Source organism: Crocodylus porosus, unplaced genomic scaffold, assembly GCF_001723895.1.
Source record: "Crocodylus porosus isolate Cpor-Errol unplaced genomic scaffold, CroPor_comp1, whole genome shotgun sequence".
Classification (NCBI taxonomy): domain Eukaryota; kingdom Metazoa; phylum Chordata; order Crocodylia; family Crocodylidae; genus Crocodylus; species Crocodylus porosus.
In genome coordinates this window covers 42,026,279-42,042,965 of record NW_017728906.1, presented here as the reverse complement: position 1 = coordinate 42,042,965, position 16,687 = coordinate 42,026,279, and the positions used below count along the sequence as shown (strand labels likewise).

The 16,687-nt window shown below is 43.0% G+C and overlaps 1 protein-coding gene across 2 annotated transcripts in view; it reads left to right on the top strand.

Annotated features, from left to right (window-relative positions):
• Positions 1-3,236, top strand: part of RIPK4 (receptor interacting serine/threonine kinase 4) — a 31,058-nt gene extending 27,822 nt beyond the window's left edge. For both annotated transcript variants that reach the window (XM_019528973.1, XM_019528974.1), the window contains exon 8: positions 844-3,236. In XM_019528973.1, the coding sequence (XP_019384518.1) occupies positions 844-2,021 (1,178 nt within the window). In that variant the 3' untranslated portion in view covers positions 2,022-3,236. The remainder of the gene's footprint in view (positions 1-843) is intronic.
• The last annotated feature ends 13,451 nt before the right edge of the window (positions 3,237-16,687 follow it).

Below are 16,687 nucleotides of genomic sequence, written 5' to 3'. Positions count from 1 at the left end.
AGAAAAAACATTTAAAGCTGTCTGTGTCTGAATCTCCAAATTTTCCGAATCTCTCCAGATCAATTGGAGGGTTCTGATTCTGTTCAGAGAGATTAAAGGGTTTCCTGATTCAATTCAGATTTGGAGATTCAGCCACCGAATTGGGCCAAATCTCCACCTAATTGAATCAGCCACTGAAGCTTTGCACAGCCCTACTAAACATCCTTGTAGCCCATTACTGTACCTTGAATTAATCTTTTGAGGTGTTTAAGGACCCAACTGTAAGCACAGTTTCTGAAAATCTGAGTTTCTTTCTTTCTTTTTTTCTGGGTTTTTTTTCTTTTTTTGTTAAATGGTTAGTAGCCTCCCACTTCCACTTGATGCTACTGAGATTGGTATTTCAGTGTTGGATTAAATGAGGTGATGTTCACTGCAGCATCAGGGGAAGATCAGAGGCTGCATTTTATTATCCCACCATGCTTCCATTCCTGCTTTCATGAGTGAAAGGCCAGGAACAGCGTGTTTCAAGTCTGACTTTTAAACTGTCATCCACATACTATAGGGAAGTGAGGTTTAAAGCAGTGGTCTCCAAAGTTTTTTGATCGCGCACCCCTATCAGTAAAAAATTTTTGAGCACGCACCCCCAATATATGTATATTTATTTAAATATAAATAGAAGTTCTAATATTTTCTTCCCGCACCCCAATGGATCATCTTGCACCCCACTTTGGAGACCACTGGTTTAAAACATAAGTGTTAATTGGAGGGAGAATTGCACCTCTGTATTAATAACTGAAACACCTAAGTATAGTAAATATAGTTCTTGGCTCGAACAGGATTTTTATACTGTCTTTCTCCATCCAGATATCGACATGACAGATATTCAAAAGAGAAAATTGGCTGAAGCAATTCTAGCTGGAGACACAGGCAAGCTAATGAAGATTCTCCAGCCTCAAGATGTTGATCTTGTTTTAGATGGAAACTCCAGCCTCTTGCACTTGGCTGTTGAAGCAGGTCAAGAAGAGTGTGTCAAGTGGCTGCTCCTTTATAATGCTAACCCTAATCTCACCAATAAGAAAGGGTCTACCCCCTTGCACGTGGCTATAGAGAAGAAGGTTCGAAGCATTGCGGAGCTTATTCTGGCAAGGAAAATCAATGTGAATGCCAAAGATGAGGATCAGTGGACAGCTCTTCACTTTGCAGCACAGAACGGGGATGATGTCAGCACCAGAATGCTGCTTGACAAGAATGCCCTGCTGAATGAAGTAGATTTTGAAGGAAGAGCCCCCATTCACATAGCCTGCCAGCATGGCCAAGAAAACATAGTGCGTATCCTCTTGAGAAGAGGCGTGAATGTAGATATCAAGGGAAAGGATGGCTGGCTGCCATTGCACTATGCTGCGTGGCAAGGTCATCTCTCCATTGTCAAGCTTTTGGCAAAACATTCGGATGCAGATGTGAATGCACAGACAGTGGATGGGAGGACTCCTCTGCACCTGGCAGCGCAAAGAGGGCACTACAGAGTGGCCCGCATTCTTATCGAACTGCAGTCAGATGTTAACATCCAGAACACGTTTCTGCAAACTGCTCTCCATGTAGCTGCTGAAACGGGCCATACCAGCACTTCCAGGCTGCTTCTCAATCGTGGTGCAGAAATTGAGGCTGTTACAGCAGAAGGATATACTGCATTTCATTTAGCAGCCCGCAGTGGACATCTAGCCACAACTAGACTGTTGATAGATGAAAAGGCTAATGTTCTGGCCAAAGGCCCTGCAAACAGATCAGCACTACACCTTGCTGCTGAACATGGACACTCTGAAGTAGTAGAGGAGCTTGTCAGCTTAGGAAACTTAAATGATTCTGATGAAGAAGGGTTGACAGCTCTTCACCTGGCAGCAAGAGGTGGGCATGCGAAAGCAGTTGAGATCCTACTAAAACATGGGGCCCTTGTTGATGTGAAAGGCCTCCAGTTTCAGACTGTACTGCAGCTGGCTAAGCAAAGTGGGAATAGCTCGACTGTCATGTTGCTAAGTGAGACTTAAAAAAGCAAATTCTGTATCTTTACTAAGTGTTGGGAGGCTGCTGAACTTTGGAGATTGTCCTGGAATTTGTACAGTAAGCTGCTTGCCTGCAAAATCTGCAGATAAACTTTAATTCCAGAAATTTAAAAGTTACCTTTTACAAAAGGTACCATGCCTAATCTCAGACTGGGTGCAGGAGCAAGCACCAGGGACTCCTGAATAGAAGTATCAAGTCTGCCACTTTGGTCTTAGGCAGTCTTGTGTGTGTCTTTCCACCTTGATAATGGATATAAATACATTTAACCTGCCTCCCAGGCATGTTGTAAAATTCGACAGCATTTAAATGGTACCTGAATTTTTCAGTATGCTATATCAAGTTTTTAAGTGTTGTTCTGCCTTCTGATCTCTTCAGATGCAGTGGGACAAACATCTTGTTTCAGACTACTGGAATTACACCCTTTTTAAAGCCTCTGTGGTAAGAAGTTGTCTAAAAACCTAATGTTCACTTTTAAATGAGCACTGTTAAAGAAGACGGCTTATTAAGAAGGTGTTTTTTTTTTTAGGAAAGATGCATTTGATCCTGGAACAGATGCATTTGATCCTGGACTCTATGCTTAAGTGTCATTTCACTTTCAGAATGTGCAAGATGGACTATATGGGAATACTGTACTGTTCATTGTTCTATAGAGAAATATTGATTACAAGGCCACACATTTCCATGTACTGAGCAGTACCAAGAAACTGTCCTCAGCTAGGTCATAAGCTGTAAGAACTGAAACAAATCCTAATTTTGTCTTGAGGGAGTGAAGCATGTGAAAATACAAATTTTATGTGCCATACCAGCGTGTATAATGCAAAATCAGCCATATGACTTGGTACCTGTAAATGGTTTTAATGTGAAAATGGCATAGGTTTGAGTAGTTCATTATGAATTTTTCTTTGCAATAATCAAATGTTATATTCTGATAACATTATGGAACATTTTCAAAGCAGTTTGTTTAGATGGCATGTGTTTTATAGAACCACATGTACAGTGCCACAGTACTTATCCCAAATGAATGAACTGTGTGATTGATATAATATACTGTGTATATAGGTTTTTTTTCTATCTGTTGCTCACATTTTTCTACTAAAGAAAATAGACTTTAGAGCTGGGTATGTTTTAATATTCACTCTTTTCTCAAAGTTCATATGTGATCTGTTATCAATAAAATAATTGTTGTATATACCTGCTGTGAGTATGGTTGTATGCATGGGATATTTTTTCACTACAGCATAAGTAGAAAAGGGTACTCTATGCAGTAAAGGCAAGCCATTGTAGGGCTAGGTGCAAAAGAGTTCTGTTTGTAACGTTTAAATGTGCTGCCTGCATAGCAGACTCCGCAACCAGGGGTAAATGGCTTAACTTGCCTGTACAATGCATGGACAGATGGATGCCTTTGAAAGGGATTAGCAGAAGGCAGCATGCTGATTGGAAGACTGCTTAAACTAACCTGTAGGAAAAGACTGATGCTCAAGTCCTGTTCATCAGAGGGTCCTGATCATTATGGGTGCTGACAAAAGTGATGTTTTGTTTTGTGATTGTCCCCCTGAAAGCACTCTACAGCTGTGACAGAAGCACATAGATGTAGTAGAGTGCTTTAAAAGTGCCCGACTACATGACACACAAACCCTCATTACCTGAGGGTTCAAATGAAGGCGCTTCAAAAATGGAGCGCCTTTCATTTAACTTCTGTTAGTTTGTGCCAGAAGCATCAGCCCAGCCCCTGGTGCTGTCTTCAGAATGGAAGGGAAGGGAGGGAAGTTGGTCTGGGGTTTGCCCAGCCCATGCTGGAGCGGGTGAGCAGGTAGACTGGAGATCCCACACACCCATGAGGTGGATGAGCTCCAGTGCAGATTGAGTTGGGGTGGTGGGGATCTGTTGGGTCTGGGGGTGGGGGAGGTTGCTGTAACTCAGGGTGCTTCTTTTGAAGCACCATGCATTACAATGGCAGCTGCACATCTGTCAGTGCCCTTTGTCTCTTGGCTGTAGTGACACTTCATTGTTATATGTAAAATTTAAGCGTGTTTTGTCAATTGTACTTTGCAATTTTTATTATGTTCCCTCTTCCTAGTTTGAAACGAAATGAGGAGGGTTTTATTTCAAAAAGAAAAGAAAAGTTGAAATACTTATTTAGCAACAGAGGGCCCAGGAGTTACACATCACCTTTTCCTAACACAAGGGCAATGTATGAATAATTAAGGTTGTCATCAAGTAGGCAAATGCCTGGCTTTTAAATCCTGTTGTGTTTAGGCATAAGCTAACTAGAACAGAATAGCAACATCAGCAAAAGCCTTACCATCTCATCTAACTCCATTTTACTCCAATTCTCAATACTAATGCACCCACTGATATGTTGTTCTGTATCTTCCCAATATGTTCCCATAATTATATGTAGTTTCTTCATGAAAACTCAGCTTGACCCTAAACCATGACTGGTACAAGTACTACACCGCTTGAAATTTATGCTATGTTTTGTTCAAGCTCACGTTTTCCCTAAAGTCTGAATTTTGAATTTGATTTCAAGCTAAAAGCATTGAAAGATTAAATACTGACCTACTCTATAATCTAGTACCCACCAGTAACATAATTATATATTACAGTTGGCAAAGAGCTTTCCTTTGGAAATAGTTTGTTGTTTTTTTTTTTTTTTAAATGCCTTCTGCAATCTGCTCCTAACCTATATTCCCTTCCTACCCCCATTTTTCACTGAAAAGAAAAAGAATGGTCTGTAAGCCTTCTCCATTTAAGCTACATAGCACAAAAAGCTTGGAAGACTCCATCTGAGGCTGGTAAATGCCAGATATACTGTGCTGGAGAGAAAAGTATGTTAATTAAAATCAAGCAGCGCCTTGTCAGTACATTCCTTCAGACCAAATTAATGCAAGAGTATCAGCTTCTCATTTAATATAAAGCTACATACTCATAAATTTTTTTTCTGTGTAGTCTTTCATAATAAGGTGCATCAGCTAAATGGAGAAGGAGATGTCAGGCATTGTGAAGTCATAATAAGTTTAGGAGGGATTACTGTAGACACTGTCATCCAGTAGGAGACTACTCTGTGACCCAGGAGATCCCTTCTAGTTTTATATGGTAGCAGGGGCTTAATCATGAAAAATCTAATTTCCCAGACTATGTATAAAGGTCACTGCTTTTGCTTGGATCAGTTGCTCCTTTCCTTGTGCCCTGATGTACCAAATCAGTTCTGTGGAAGGTATTCTCTGACCTAGCTGAAACAGCTTGATTTACATGGCTAATACGCTTCTGTGTACACTTATGCCATGGAAGCCAAGACTATAATGACTAGTGATTTGCGGTGTTACTAATGACCTAACAGAGACATTATTTGTGAAACTGCAACCCCTTACATTCTGAAAACAGATCGGATCCCTTATGGAGTGTCAAATTAGGCATATACAATCGTTAGTCCGTCTTTAAAAATCTTGGGGCCAAGATTTTAAAACTCCTAAAAAGAAAGAAAGAAAGAAAAGAAAAAAGAAAAAAAAAAAGAAGTTAATCCAGGTTATCCCAGTATTACTACTTTCTCTTCAGCAAGAGAAAAATGTACTGATTTGATATAACCACTTTGTAAACCAGTGCTAAAAGCTACCGGGCGTTTGTTTTGGATTTTAAAAGGGACACTTTTTTGTTTAGCCTAAGATTAAAATTGAGCCAGGTTGGAGCAGCCCCAGGCTGGCAAGCTGAACCCCCAGGCACCCTGTTAGCTGGGACTGATCCAACCCAGCCCGGCATGCTGTGGTCCTGGCCCCGGGACCAGGGAGCAATTAATTCTGGTGTGATACATGCTGGAGCAGAGGAGCCAAGTACATGGAGGCCCAAGGGCCCTGGCTCCCCTCGGGAAGAGACCTGTCACCTGAAACATGTAAAACTTTCCACATGTCCATCATATTGGAGCTGCCCTCCCCCCCCAGAAAAAAATAATTTGGCACCTATGTGCTGGAGTTTATCGCATCCCATTCATTTCATGTTTTGAAGCTCCACCATAGCTTAGTTTGATTAGGAAGTGTCCAGGCAGCTTTTGCAATGGTTTACCTACATCATTTTAAAGACCAGCCCCGAGTTAAATGGATGCCATTTAGCTTCTCATAGCTTTCCAAAGTAGGGGATCTGGCTATTGCAGCCCCCTGCCTCCCAAAAAGAAAAAAAAAAAGGGGGCCTGGAAAAATAGAGCTCGACACACAAATTTGATATTCAATAACCTTGGGCTTTGTAGAACTAAGCAGTGCCTGAGGGCCCTCTACTCAAGATACCTTTCCTCCAGCTAAACAGTCCATGGAAAAGTCTGTCTGATCAGGAGTTTATGCTCAAAATGCAACATCTCCCGTTCAGGAAAAGAAAGTGGTATAATGGCAGAGCATAGTCCTTCTCGTTAGTTTTGTAAATTCTCGAGCTAGAGCCTCACAGGAACCTCAGTATTTGAAGGAGTAGAAGGAAAAAAAACAAAACTCATCTCATTATCAGGGATCCTGGTTTTCTCTGATTTAAAAAAAAAAATTCTCAATTTTCAGTTTAAAAATAAAAAAAAAGACAGGCAAGCCCTGCTTAGTGCTCTTGCTTGGTTCCAGGAAAGCCGAGCATTAAGCAGAACTGCACCAAGCAAAACCTACTGCCTCATAGGAATGAATGTAAATAGAATGTAAATAATTGGCTGCCACTGCCTCTCCAGCCCCACGTGCCAGTCCAGACCCGTGCTCCTGCTGCCCTGCCCTAGGCCCTGCTGGCCGGGCCCTGTGCTTATGCTTTCCCCACCAGCCTTGCTGCTTCTCACCACTGCTGCCTCTCCCCACCCCTGCCTGCCCACTGGCTGCTCCAGCCCTACATGCCAGCCCAGGCACTGGCACTTCTGCCACCCTGCTCTGGTCATGGACCCCCGCTGGCATGGCCCCGGGCACGGCTGCTCCTACTGTCCTGTACTGGGTGCAAGCCCCCACTGGCCCTGGCCCCGGCCCTGGCCCCAGGCGTGGACCCTACACTTGCCACCACCACTTCTCCCCTCCCTTCCTCACCCGCGCTCTCATGCCCACCTTCCCACTCACTGCCACCACTGCTTCTCCCCACCCGCCCCAACACCTCACTGATTCCACTGAGCACTATAGCAAAACTGGCTGAACACTCAGTGAAATCAGGTATCAATTTTAAATAAATGCTATAGTGAAATAGCGCTAACCAAAACTGCATTAAGCAGGGGTTGCCTGTAACCCCAAATCCACGTTCTTCTATGATTAAAATGAAAAACCACTATATGTCTTTCTATATATTTGTGGTGTTTCATTTAAATCATGGAAAAATGTGGATCTGGGGTTATAGGCAACCCCTGCTTAATGCAGTTTTGGTTAGCGCTATTTCACTATAGCTTTACCTTTTTATCTGAAAATTAGGTGTTCTTTAAATTGGAGAAAAGCAGCATCCCTGCTCATTACCAAGTAGACCCTTGATAATGTCAAAACAGAAGCTTAAGAATGGAGCCTCAGGTGTTCTTCCATGGGCTGTGGACCTCCACGCTGCATAGGGAATATGTTGCGGTTGTGAACTGTGTGCAAGGAGTTCTCATGTGCATGTAGGTGCATGCTCCTATCCATTGGTTATTCAGGTGCTAGTGTCAGCAGCATGCGTGCAAGCTGCTGCATCTGTACAATGATGCACATACACCAGTGGATGCTGGGTTCAAGTGGCATGGAAAGCCAGGCCTTGCAGATGTAGGCTCATGGCCTTGTTTGGACATTGTCTTGCCCTTACTTAGAGGGAAACCGTCCCTGGCACATTGTACTGGGGCAGGGAGAGGAGGGTGCATGTTTCTTTTTTCAGGTCCATGCAGAGCCAGAGCCCAATAACATACCTAGCAGACTGAAGCTGAGACTTGCTTTCCACCTACTTCAAAAGCAATATGGAAAGGAGGAAGGGCTAGTGGGGCCACAGCATGTGAAAAAGACACTCAAAGGAGGCAGACTGTTCGCTCCCTCAGAGTAGGGGGAGTGCCAGCAAGGACAGTGGTGAGCAAGAGGGAGGCTTCAAAGCCACCATCCATAATCCTGACCTGTGCCTTCAGGAGCTCCATTTATGACCAGCTTTTATAACCAGTTTGTTCTCCGTGACCCACAGCTTCTCTTTTTTTTTATGAAGCAGTTAAATAAAATTGTCATGCCTTGTTTCTACAGGCCTCAAGAAGCATGGAGAGGTGTGTAGCTCAAACATGCTTGGGTTCCTCTGTGGTAATAGGGAAGAATGTTGGTTATTGCCAAGGGCAAATCTCAGCCCTTTCATTCATGTCTTTGCTGTTGCATCACCTTGACTCTGCACAACCAAGCTACAAGAAAAACAAGATGCACATGAGCTCTGCCAGGTTGTCCCGGAGCAAAGACTTTGTGGACCACTGCTCTCAGCACTCCTAAGACAGCAAGAAGACTGGTGTGAAGTAAGCAACAGCTTACTGAGGAAGACTTCTAGCACTTCAAATCTTCAAGTCAAGACTAGAGGTCTTGCAAAAAAAAAAGTGTGTCGCTCTAGTTCAGCCAAAAGTAGTGTGTTTAGCACAATAAACACCGGTTATGCAGGAGGTCAGAGGTGTCTCTCTTACCCTTAATCTATAGGAAGTTGCTAGAGATCTTCTTTTTACAGGGCATCTTTATTTAAATTTGGGACAGGGAGGCTTTTTCTCAAGGACCAACAACTTGCAAAGAGCAGCTGTCCTCATTTAAGACACCTCAGTCCTCCCCTGGAGAAGATCTCCTGAAGTGAAGAGGATTAAGGCCCTAGGTTAGGGCCTTTTCCATTCCCTCATGCTTTCTTAAGTTAGAAACCCTCTCAAAAGGACACATGGTTTTTGTCACACCTGGTACATCTCACTCCATTTCTCCCTGTACTCTTGCTCTTGTGTTAAAGATCCAGGGAGCCCTCTTCCACATCTCCTACAGCACTAGATCTCCAGCGGGAGCCCAAACATCCTTGGAAATGGTAGTGAATGTATAATGCGGGTTAAGAAGCCCATTGTTTTCTTTGACAAGGAACGATACCTAGATTTCTTTCTTCCCCTCGTTACCAATGAGTGCCTAAAGTAAGAAAATAAATGTGGCTTTTACTTCTGAGTCATTGCTTTGTTTGTAGATGGGCTACACATCTAGGATGAAAGGGATGCCCTGTTATTAAAGTAGAATAGTGATTTGCCTCGTGTCCTCCCTAAAGGGCGTAGACACCACTCCACCTCTCTAAGCCTGAGCTGACAGAATATTGGCACGTGCGGCAGCCTTTGCACTGTACAGCCCAGCAGTGCTTCTGCAATAAGGGCACTATATCACAGTTCGCCCATAACTTCCACGTGCTCTAACCACTTTGGGGAATCTGCTTTAACCCCAGGCTGTGGCAAAGTGCAAAACGATAGCTTGGCCACTCCCATCGCAAAACTGAGCCAGAAAAAGAACTGCAACCCAAAGCTACTGCTGGTTAAATCTACCATAGCAACAGAGGAAGTTGTTTCAACAGATAATGGAGCACCTGGCAGATCCTAACTTGTCCTGCTGCGCTAGCACATTTCTAACAGTTCAGCACAATTGGCTGGTGGCTCACATGGGACCAGGCTTGAACCTAGAATAGCAGGTGTGTTGCAGGGCAGAATTGGAAAAGCTGGGAAGAGCCTGCGCAATGGGCGCTGCAAAGATTCAGCAGCCAGGTACTCATGCAGTGCCTGTCAGCAGTTCATGTGGCTCCAGCTATTGGATCCTCAGGATCGTGAGCAACAGATGCATAGGCACACCAAAAAAATCCTCTGCTGCATTGTGTGGAGTGGAAGGTAAGGAGAAGAAAAAAAACACCCCATGCAGCCATTGTGTGTGATGTAAACCGTTTCCCCTGAAGGAGCTCTGCAATCCTTATTCATGTCCCCATAATACAGTCTCCTAGTCCTCTCTGCATTGGCAATGCATAGGGGTGCACACAGGTGAATGTGCACCCCCTGAGATTGGCCATGCACCCCCTGAAAGCACCAGCCCCCAAACTGGAAGTGCACTTCTGGTTTCATCGCTGGCTTGGCTATCGGCCGCTGGGGGACCCCCCCCCCCAGTTGGCAATCTGGTGCCCTCCAACACTCGGGACGTACCAGTGGCCCCTGCTAGTGGGTGTGGAGGACCAGGACCTTGTGATTACTCCACTGACACCTAGGCAACCCAAACTCCTCAGGACTGTGAGATTCAAACATGTTCTTTGCCTCTGGTTTCTGAATCGCTAGCAGCCACGTGTTCAAGCTTTCCTCTGCAGCCAGGTGGACTCAAACTTTTAGTTTTTTTTAAATGAAAGCGGCAATTCTCATATAAATCACATGATTCCTTATGCTGCGGTTTCAGGAAAAAAACTCTAACCATTGCAGGTTGGGCATTAAACTATAAGAGCTGGCACATGAGGCAACCAATTTGCTGAAGTCTGTTCAAGCTTGCTTCTATTACTTCCTCACCTCACTCTGAACCACAGACTGAACCCGAGCAGCGTAGCTTCTTGGAGATGAACAGCAAGTGAAGGCCCCAAACCAGAAATCCAGATCCTTCTCCAAAATATTCCTTCTGAATATGAAGAGGGTTGGAGGGGGGAGAGGTGAAAGGGGACATGGGGAGCATTCTGGATTCCAGTTTTTAATAGGCAGCATGGGAACCCCAAATCCAATTGCCTGTGAATTCTAGGCAATTCATGTTGAGATCCAAATCTGGATTCAACCCTCACAACCTTGCTAGGAAGATCTCCTCTGCGAGGAACATTCCAGGGTAGGTTTTACATACAAGGCTGCTCCTGGCCTTTGTGTGGGGTATCAAGGCAGAGAACACAAGCAGGGTCTGCAGCGCCTACTACTTGGGTGCACTCAGGTGAATGCTGTGCTTTAAAGATGTCCCCACATATAATCCATATCAGCCTGTGCAGCAGGCCAGGTGCAGTGATGGAAATAGGGTGCACCATTCTATGGCACACTTACCAGGAAATATTTTGTCTGTATTTCCTTCTATCCCTGCCCCAAACTGGCACTGGAGCAAACTGTCATTGTCTCAACAACATCCAGTGTGCCTAAAAAGCAGAGTTTGGCTCCATGCTAAATCTATTTGAAAAGAAATCAAAGCCCACAGAGAGTTTGGTTAGGTAACGTTTACTCACTTTATTCAAGCAAGTTCAGTGGGGCTGCTCCTGTGAGTAAGGGACTCTCAAGCCAGGGATGGGTTGTAGAACCAGACCCAGACAGAGAAGAACTTGTCCAACAAGCTCCTCTCAGCCTTCCTGGTCTCCTGGAAGGAGTCCTGAGAGTGAGCACTGGGCCTTAACTCTCTCTAGGTGAAAGGTGAAGCCAGGTACCTTAAATGTCTCTTGGATATTATTTAATGCATTTATTTATCTAAGTTTTTGATAGGTAGGCAACATGTTTATAAGTGCTGGACTATTGCCATCTATGCGTGTCATGGATACTAAGAACCTTAGAAGTTCAGTTTATGCTCTGGTGCCCCAGCATTTTGCATTTGTCAAATGCACACAAGCCAGAAAAAAAAAGAACATTAGAGACAATAAAGTATGCAGCAATGTTTATAAATGTATAACATAAACGCTTGTCACAGAAACCATTTCCAAATGCAAAGGACATGACATGTCTTAGGCAAGTTAAAATTGTGATACTGTAACTATATGTGTGGTGAACACAGAAGATTAATTTGAAGAAATGGTGCAAGCTTTGTGTTCTTAAAATAATCTCAGAAATCTCCTTCATGTTTGTATTACTTTTGTTGTTTTTTAAAAATATATATTGTATCTAATCAGCAGCCTAATCTGTCACAGCCCAAGGAAGCTGACTAAAAGCCCTCAGGTTGACTTAACCTGACTATCAACTTCCCAAAGAATATGTAAGACCTTTTGTGTCACAGCACAGCACCTTTCCATTTGGTTCTGACTTTCAGAGGATGCCAACAGTCTCCAGATTCAGTGCACCCCTGTGCTACTCTTCCTCGGTTACTGGTTTATCAAGGGACTGAAGTACATCAGGAAAACAGCAAACTGGTGGCCCTGGAGACAGAAGTCCTTTGTTTAGAACGGTGTCTCAATCCAGTTTCAGGGGGTTGTTGGGAAGGGGTGACAGACAGCTATGCATTTTTGGCCTCTTTACTGAAATAAAGTATTTATTGGTAGAAATACTATACCGATAATTGCTTACAAAGGTAATCCAGGAATCATGACTCTCTCCCTCCCTGGACTATTCCAGATTTGGAGAGAAACCTACTAGTGAAAGTACCTGTATTGCACTACTTTCCAAAGTAATCAGTCCTATCTGGACTGCTTTTTTCTCCTTCATCCTCTCCCCTATTCCTAACATTTTTCAGTGCATTGTTCTCTTGGGTTGAAGTTGAACTAACCAACCCAGTACAGTGCTTTTAAACCCTCAGGTCTTCTGTTAACCTTCTGTCTTCAGCTGAACTTCATCCTCTGTGTCATGGAAGTGACTGTACTTATTTTCTTTACAAAAACAAACCTGTAATGCTTTTGATAGCAAAGAGCTTTATAAACTTTAAAACTCCACCCTCCCTGCCCTGTCCTGCACTCTGTTTTATAGATGTCTCAGGGCTCAGCAATGTACAGTGATGTGCCCAGGATCACACTCACAAAGCTGTTGCAGAGCCAAGAAAAGCACCCAGAGCTCCTGGGTCTGTGCTTTCAAACAGAACACCACACTTCCTCTCGTAAATGGGATGACTCAGTTGTTCTCACCCAAACCCTTTTGAGTTAAATTGCCTGTGTTAGCTTACCGCATATCTGGCTTGTGCCGGCATGTATATGACAACAGGTGGCTGTGTGTAACAGTAAACAATCCTGCCTTTTAAAACAGGAGGGTCAGCATTTTGGTTTTTTATGTGTTCCAGCATGGGTTTGTTTCATTGTTTACAAATGCAATGCTGCCCTGTTTTCTTGAGTTACCTACCAAAAACCAGGTTCTTCAAGAAAACCCAAGCAAGCCAAACTGCACTACACTGCTCCTTATTAGTAAATCAAATGTACTACTGATTAATTAGCCATGCTAACAGTTAATTTAATCAGAGAACTCTACTTAGCAATCACAGGTTTAGGGCTTATACTTCTGCTGCAATAAGGCAGAAGATTCCTCCCCTTTTTATGGAAACCCCCCTTGGCTGTTTTTCCTTCTTGGGCATGCTTTTGGAGATTACGGCAGAACAAGTTTTGTTCTCTTCCCCACCTTTCAATACTAGAAAATATGTTGGCATTCTCCCACAGCACTTCAGCTAACCATTCATTTCAGCATAATAGATGTCTTCCAGTCCCTGCTCTTGTGGACAACCACGTCAGAGAATCCTTGTCATAAACTAATCAAGCTTCATCTTAAAACCAGTAGAGGTTTTTGCTCCACTGTTCTTAAATCAATGTTCTAGATCTGCACTGCTCTCAAATGCTCAGAAGAAAAATGATGCACTTGCTTTAGTTAAGAAAGCTTGCTTAAGTTGGTCTAAGAAAAGATATCAGATTCACCCAAAAAACCTTGTCTGCCTATGTCCTCAGACCAACATGGCTACAACCTACACCCTTGCTTTAGTTAAGAAAGTTATAAATGATTAAACCATTTACTTCCATTGGAACAAAAAAGGACTGGTGGCCACTACTTATTGTTTCTATCATAGTAGCATCTAGACTCTCTACCTTTCCTCCCACCATCAAGATCAGCATCTTATGGCACTAATCACCACACACACACGCACAGGTCTAGGTTTGTAAACGGATTTGGATGTTGCAACACAGCACTACAGCCTGTAACCTGCCCTTTGGTGCAGTAGACTTCTATTATGTCCCAGCAGTAGAGAGGCCCACACATGCTAGACAGCTCAAAGAGACCTCCGTTTAAAAGGCCGAAATGCTTGGTTCGAATTCCCACGACTTTTTCCATGTCTTGTGGTTTATCTATTACTAGTTTTAGCATATGGCACTTGTTCTTTGTGGGAGGCCATGGGATGAGTGTTTTATTGCCAGCATCTTTCCAGGTTCCTTGTGCCACCCTAAATGTTGTCTAAATCTGTAAAGACTAAGTATTTTTTTAGCGTAGGATTTTCTAGGGTATTTTTTCCAGTAGGATATTTTCAGAAATGTACAGGAAGGAATTGAACCACTCTTCAGTTCTGTATATAATTCTAGTCCTTGTAGCCAGGATCCTATTTGCAAACAATTAAGGGTAGGGTTGAGTGGAGTGGTGGAGTCGTGGAGGCAATAGGGACACAGCTGGAGCTCATGCTGAATTAATTCTCCTTTTTAATGGTTTTGTTTCTTTACTTTGATCCCTTTTAAATTACAGGGGTTATCTGGGCTGTCCTTTCTAAATAAGGATAGTTAAAATGTATATAATGGAAGCTGATAACACTCCTACCCTACTGTATTCATTTCCTGTTGAGAAATAACCGCATTTCCTAAATAGGTTCTACCAGCACAGGGGTCTTCTCACCAGTTGACCTACAATGGGGCAGGCAAACAAACCAACAAAAAATGCACCCTGTAGAGGTCTTTGCTATTAAAGGTGAACTGCAAAGTCCTACAGGGAAACTGAGTTAAGTATTAAAAGAGTTCTGGCTTCTTCAATAATTGGGCATTCAGCATAGAAATCAATCAGATCTTCCTCAAAAAAACTCTTTTCAGGCTTCATGAAATCTGCTAGATAGTTTGGAGAATGCATTAAAGACACCTCTGACTATATCACTGGGATGTGGCAGACACCAGGAAAATGAACAATTGCACAATATAACTATGTTGTAGTCATTCCAGATTCCACCCATGAAGACACCAACAAAAGCAAAACCTGACCTTGCCAAATGGTAGATCAAAGATCGCCTCTGTGGTGGGAAGAGATGGGCAAAAGCCAGATAACTGTGTGACCATATTTACCTGTGATTCTCCACCAGGATACTGTGGCACCCTGGGAGTGCTTGAGATCCTCCCAAGGGCATTGCAGGGCACCACACAATGTTAGCACTCTTAGGTGTGCAAACATGATTCACAAGATAAACTCAGATATGTCAAAGAGGAATCCATGGTGTGAAAAGCTTTCTGACCTGTTGTGATCTTTCTGAGTTCTTTGTAACAGAAAAACTGATTTATTTTTTCCCATGGTTTAAAAATGAGTGAAAACTAAGAGCTGACATTTTTCAAGCAGTGCCTTAAGTCTAACTAGGGGTACCTTGAGTCTAAAAACATTGAAAACCAGTAGCACAGACTATTAAGCAGAGCGAGATAGGTAGCTGTGTTAATCTGACATCCTTTTGCTTATGGATGGTACCATGCTCAGCTGAATGAAGTGGACTGCAATCGACATACCCCAAAAATTCAGTAAGAAAAGACAATACAGTTATATTTTAAGTCTCACTCAGGAAACAAAGGCATGGCCACATCAGATCAGATGTGTTCAACTGTTTCAGCATCGTGCTTCTGACAATGTTCAGTATTAAAAGTTTGACAAAACCTGGCTGGAGGCAGCTATGAAATAAACGGTCTTCCTCATCTTAGTCAGTGAACTCTTATCATCTCTGTACGCGCCTCGTCCTCTGTAGAATTCTGCTATACTCTTGGCCCCCGCACCTCCTTTGAGAAGTGAGTCCCACAGATGACTTCCTCGCATCAGGTTTAAAAAGTTTAGTACCGTTCCAATCCACTGGAAGGCCTCTCATTTTTGTAGTTTGATAGTTTGAAAAATCATCTTCCTTATATCCCTCCTCATTTCCACTGGCCTCTGTCATATCTACTTTTAGCTTAGCTTTGATGTTTATACTGCTGCCCATCCCTGGAAATATCCAAACATTTCCTATAGAAAAATCAACAACAGTAGTAAAGGCCCAGAATTATGCAAACATTTAGGTACTTGAACACCACTGAAATGGGTTGCAGCTGGGACAGGGTTTGTGCTGATGTTATTTTCTTTACAAGTTATTAACTCATTTTTGTGGCTTTTTGTGGGTTATTAAATTGCTTTCAGGCATTTTTAATCTTTCTTTCCAAGTGTTGTTCTTCCTAAAGCATCGCTGTTGACATCTGGGTTGTTGAGGACCTCAGGAATGCATCTGTGAGCAGAATCAAGCCCAATGGCACGCCTACATGAGGTGCTACCGAGCAGCAGCAATGAGCTACTGCGCAATAGTATTGCCGGGCATTAACCGTGCCACGATGCTACTGAGCTGTACTAATGAACTATTGTGCAGTAGCATCGGGAAAAAAAACTTGGGGCAACAGCACTGAGCAGTACCGCTGGTTACTATAAGCAAAGTTACTTGCTTATGCTAAGTACTAAATGACTGCGAAGCAGCAACTGCACAGTCCACCACTCATGTAGATGCAGTCAATGTGAGGGTACAGATATACACATCAGGCTTTGAAGAGCGGGAATTAGCTAGAGACATCCATTTTGGAATATAAACAGTTCAATGAAGGTGCAGACACCACTACCTGACAGGAATAAAAAAAATAAAAAAGAATTTAAATTTTGCACATTTGTTTCCCAAAGGCCTGTAAGGAAATCATTTAAATTCTGCAAAATGTTTTTCTTAACTGCAAAATATTTTGCACTAAACTCTTAAAATGAATGTAAAGGCCAGTCTTGCCCTGCTTCCTGCCATTGATAACAATCCTG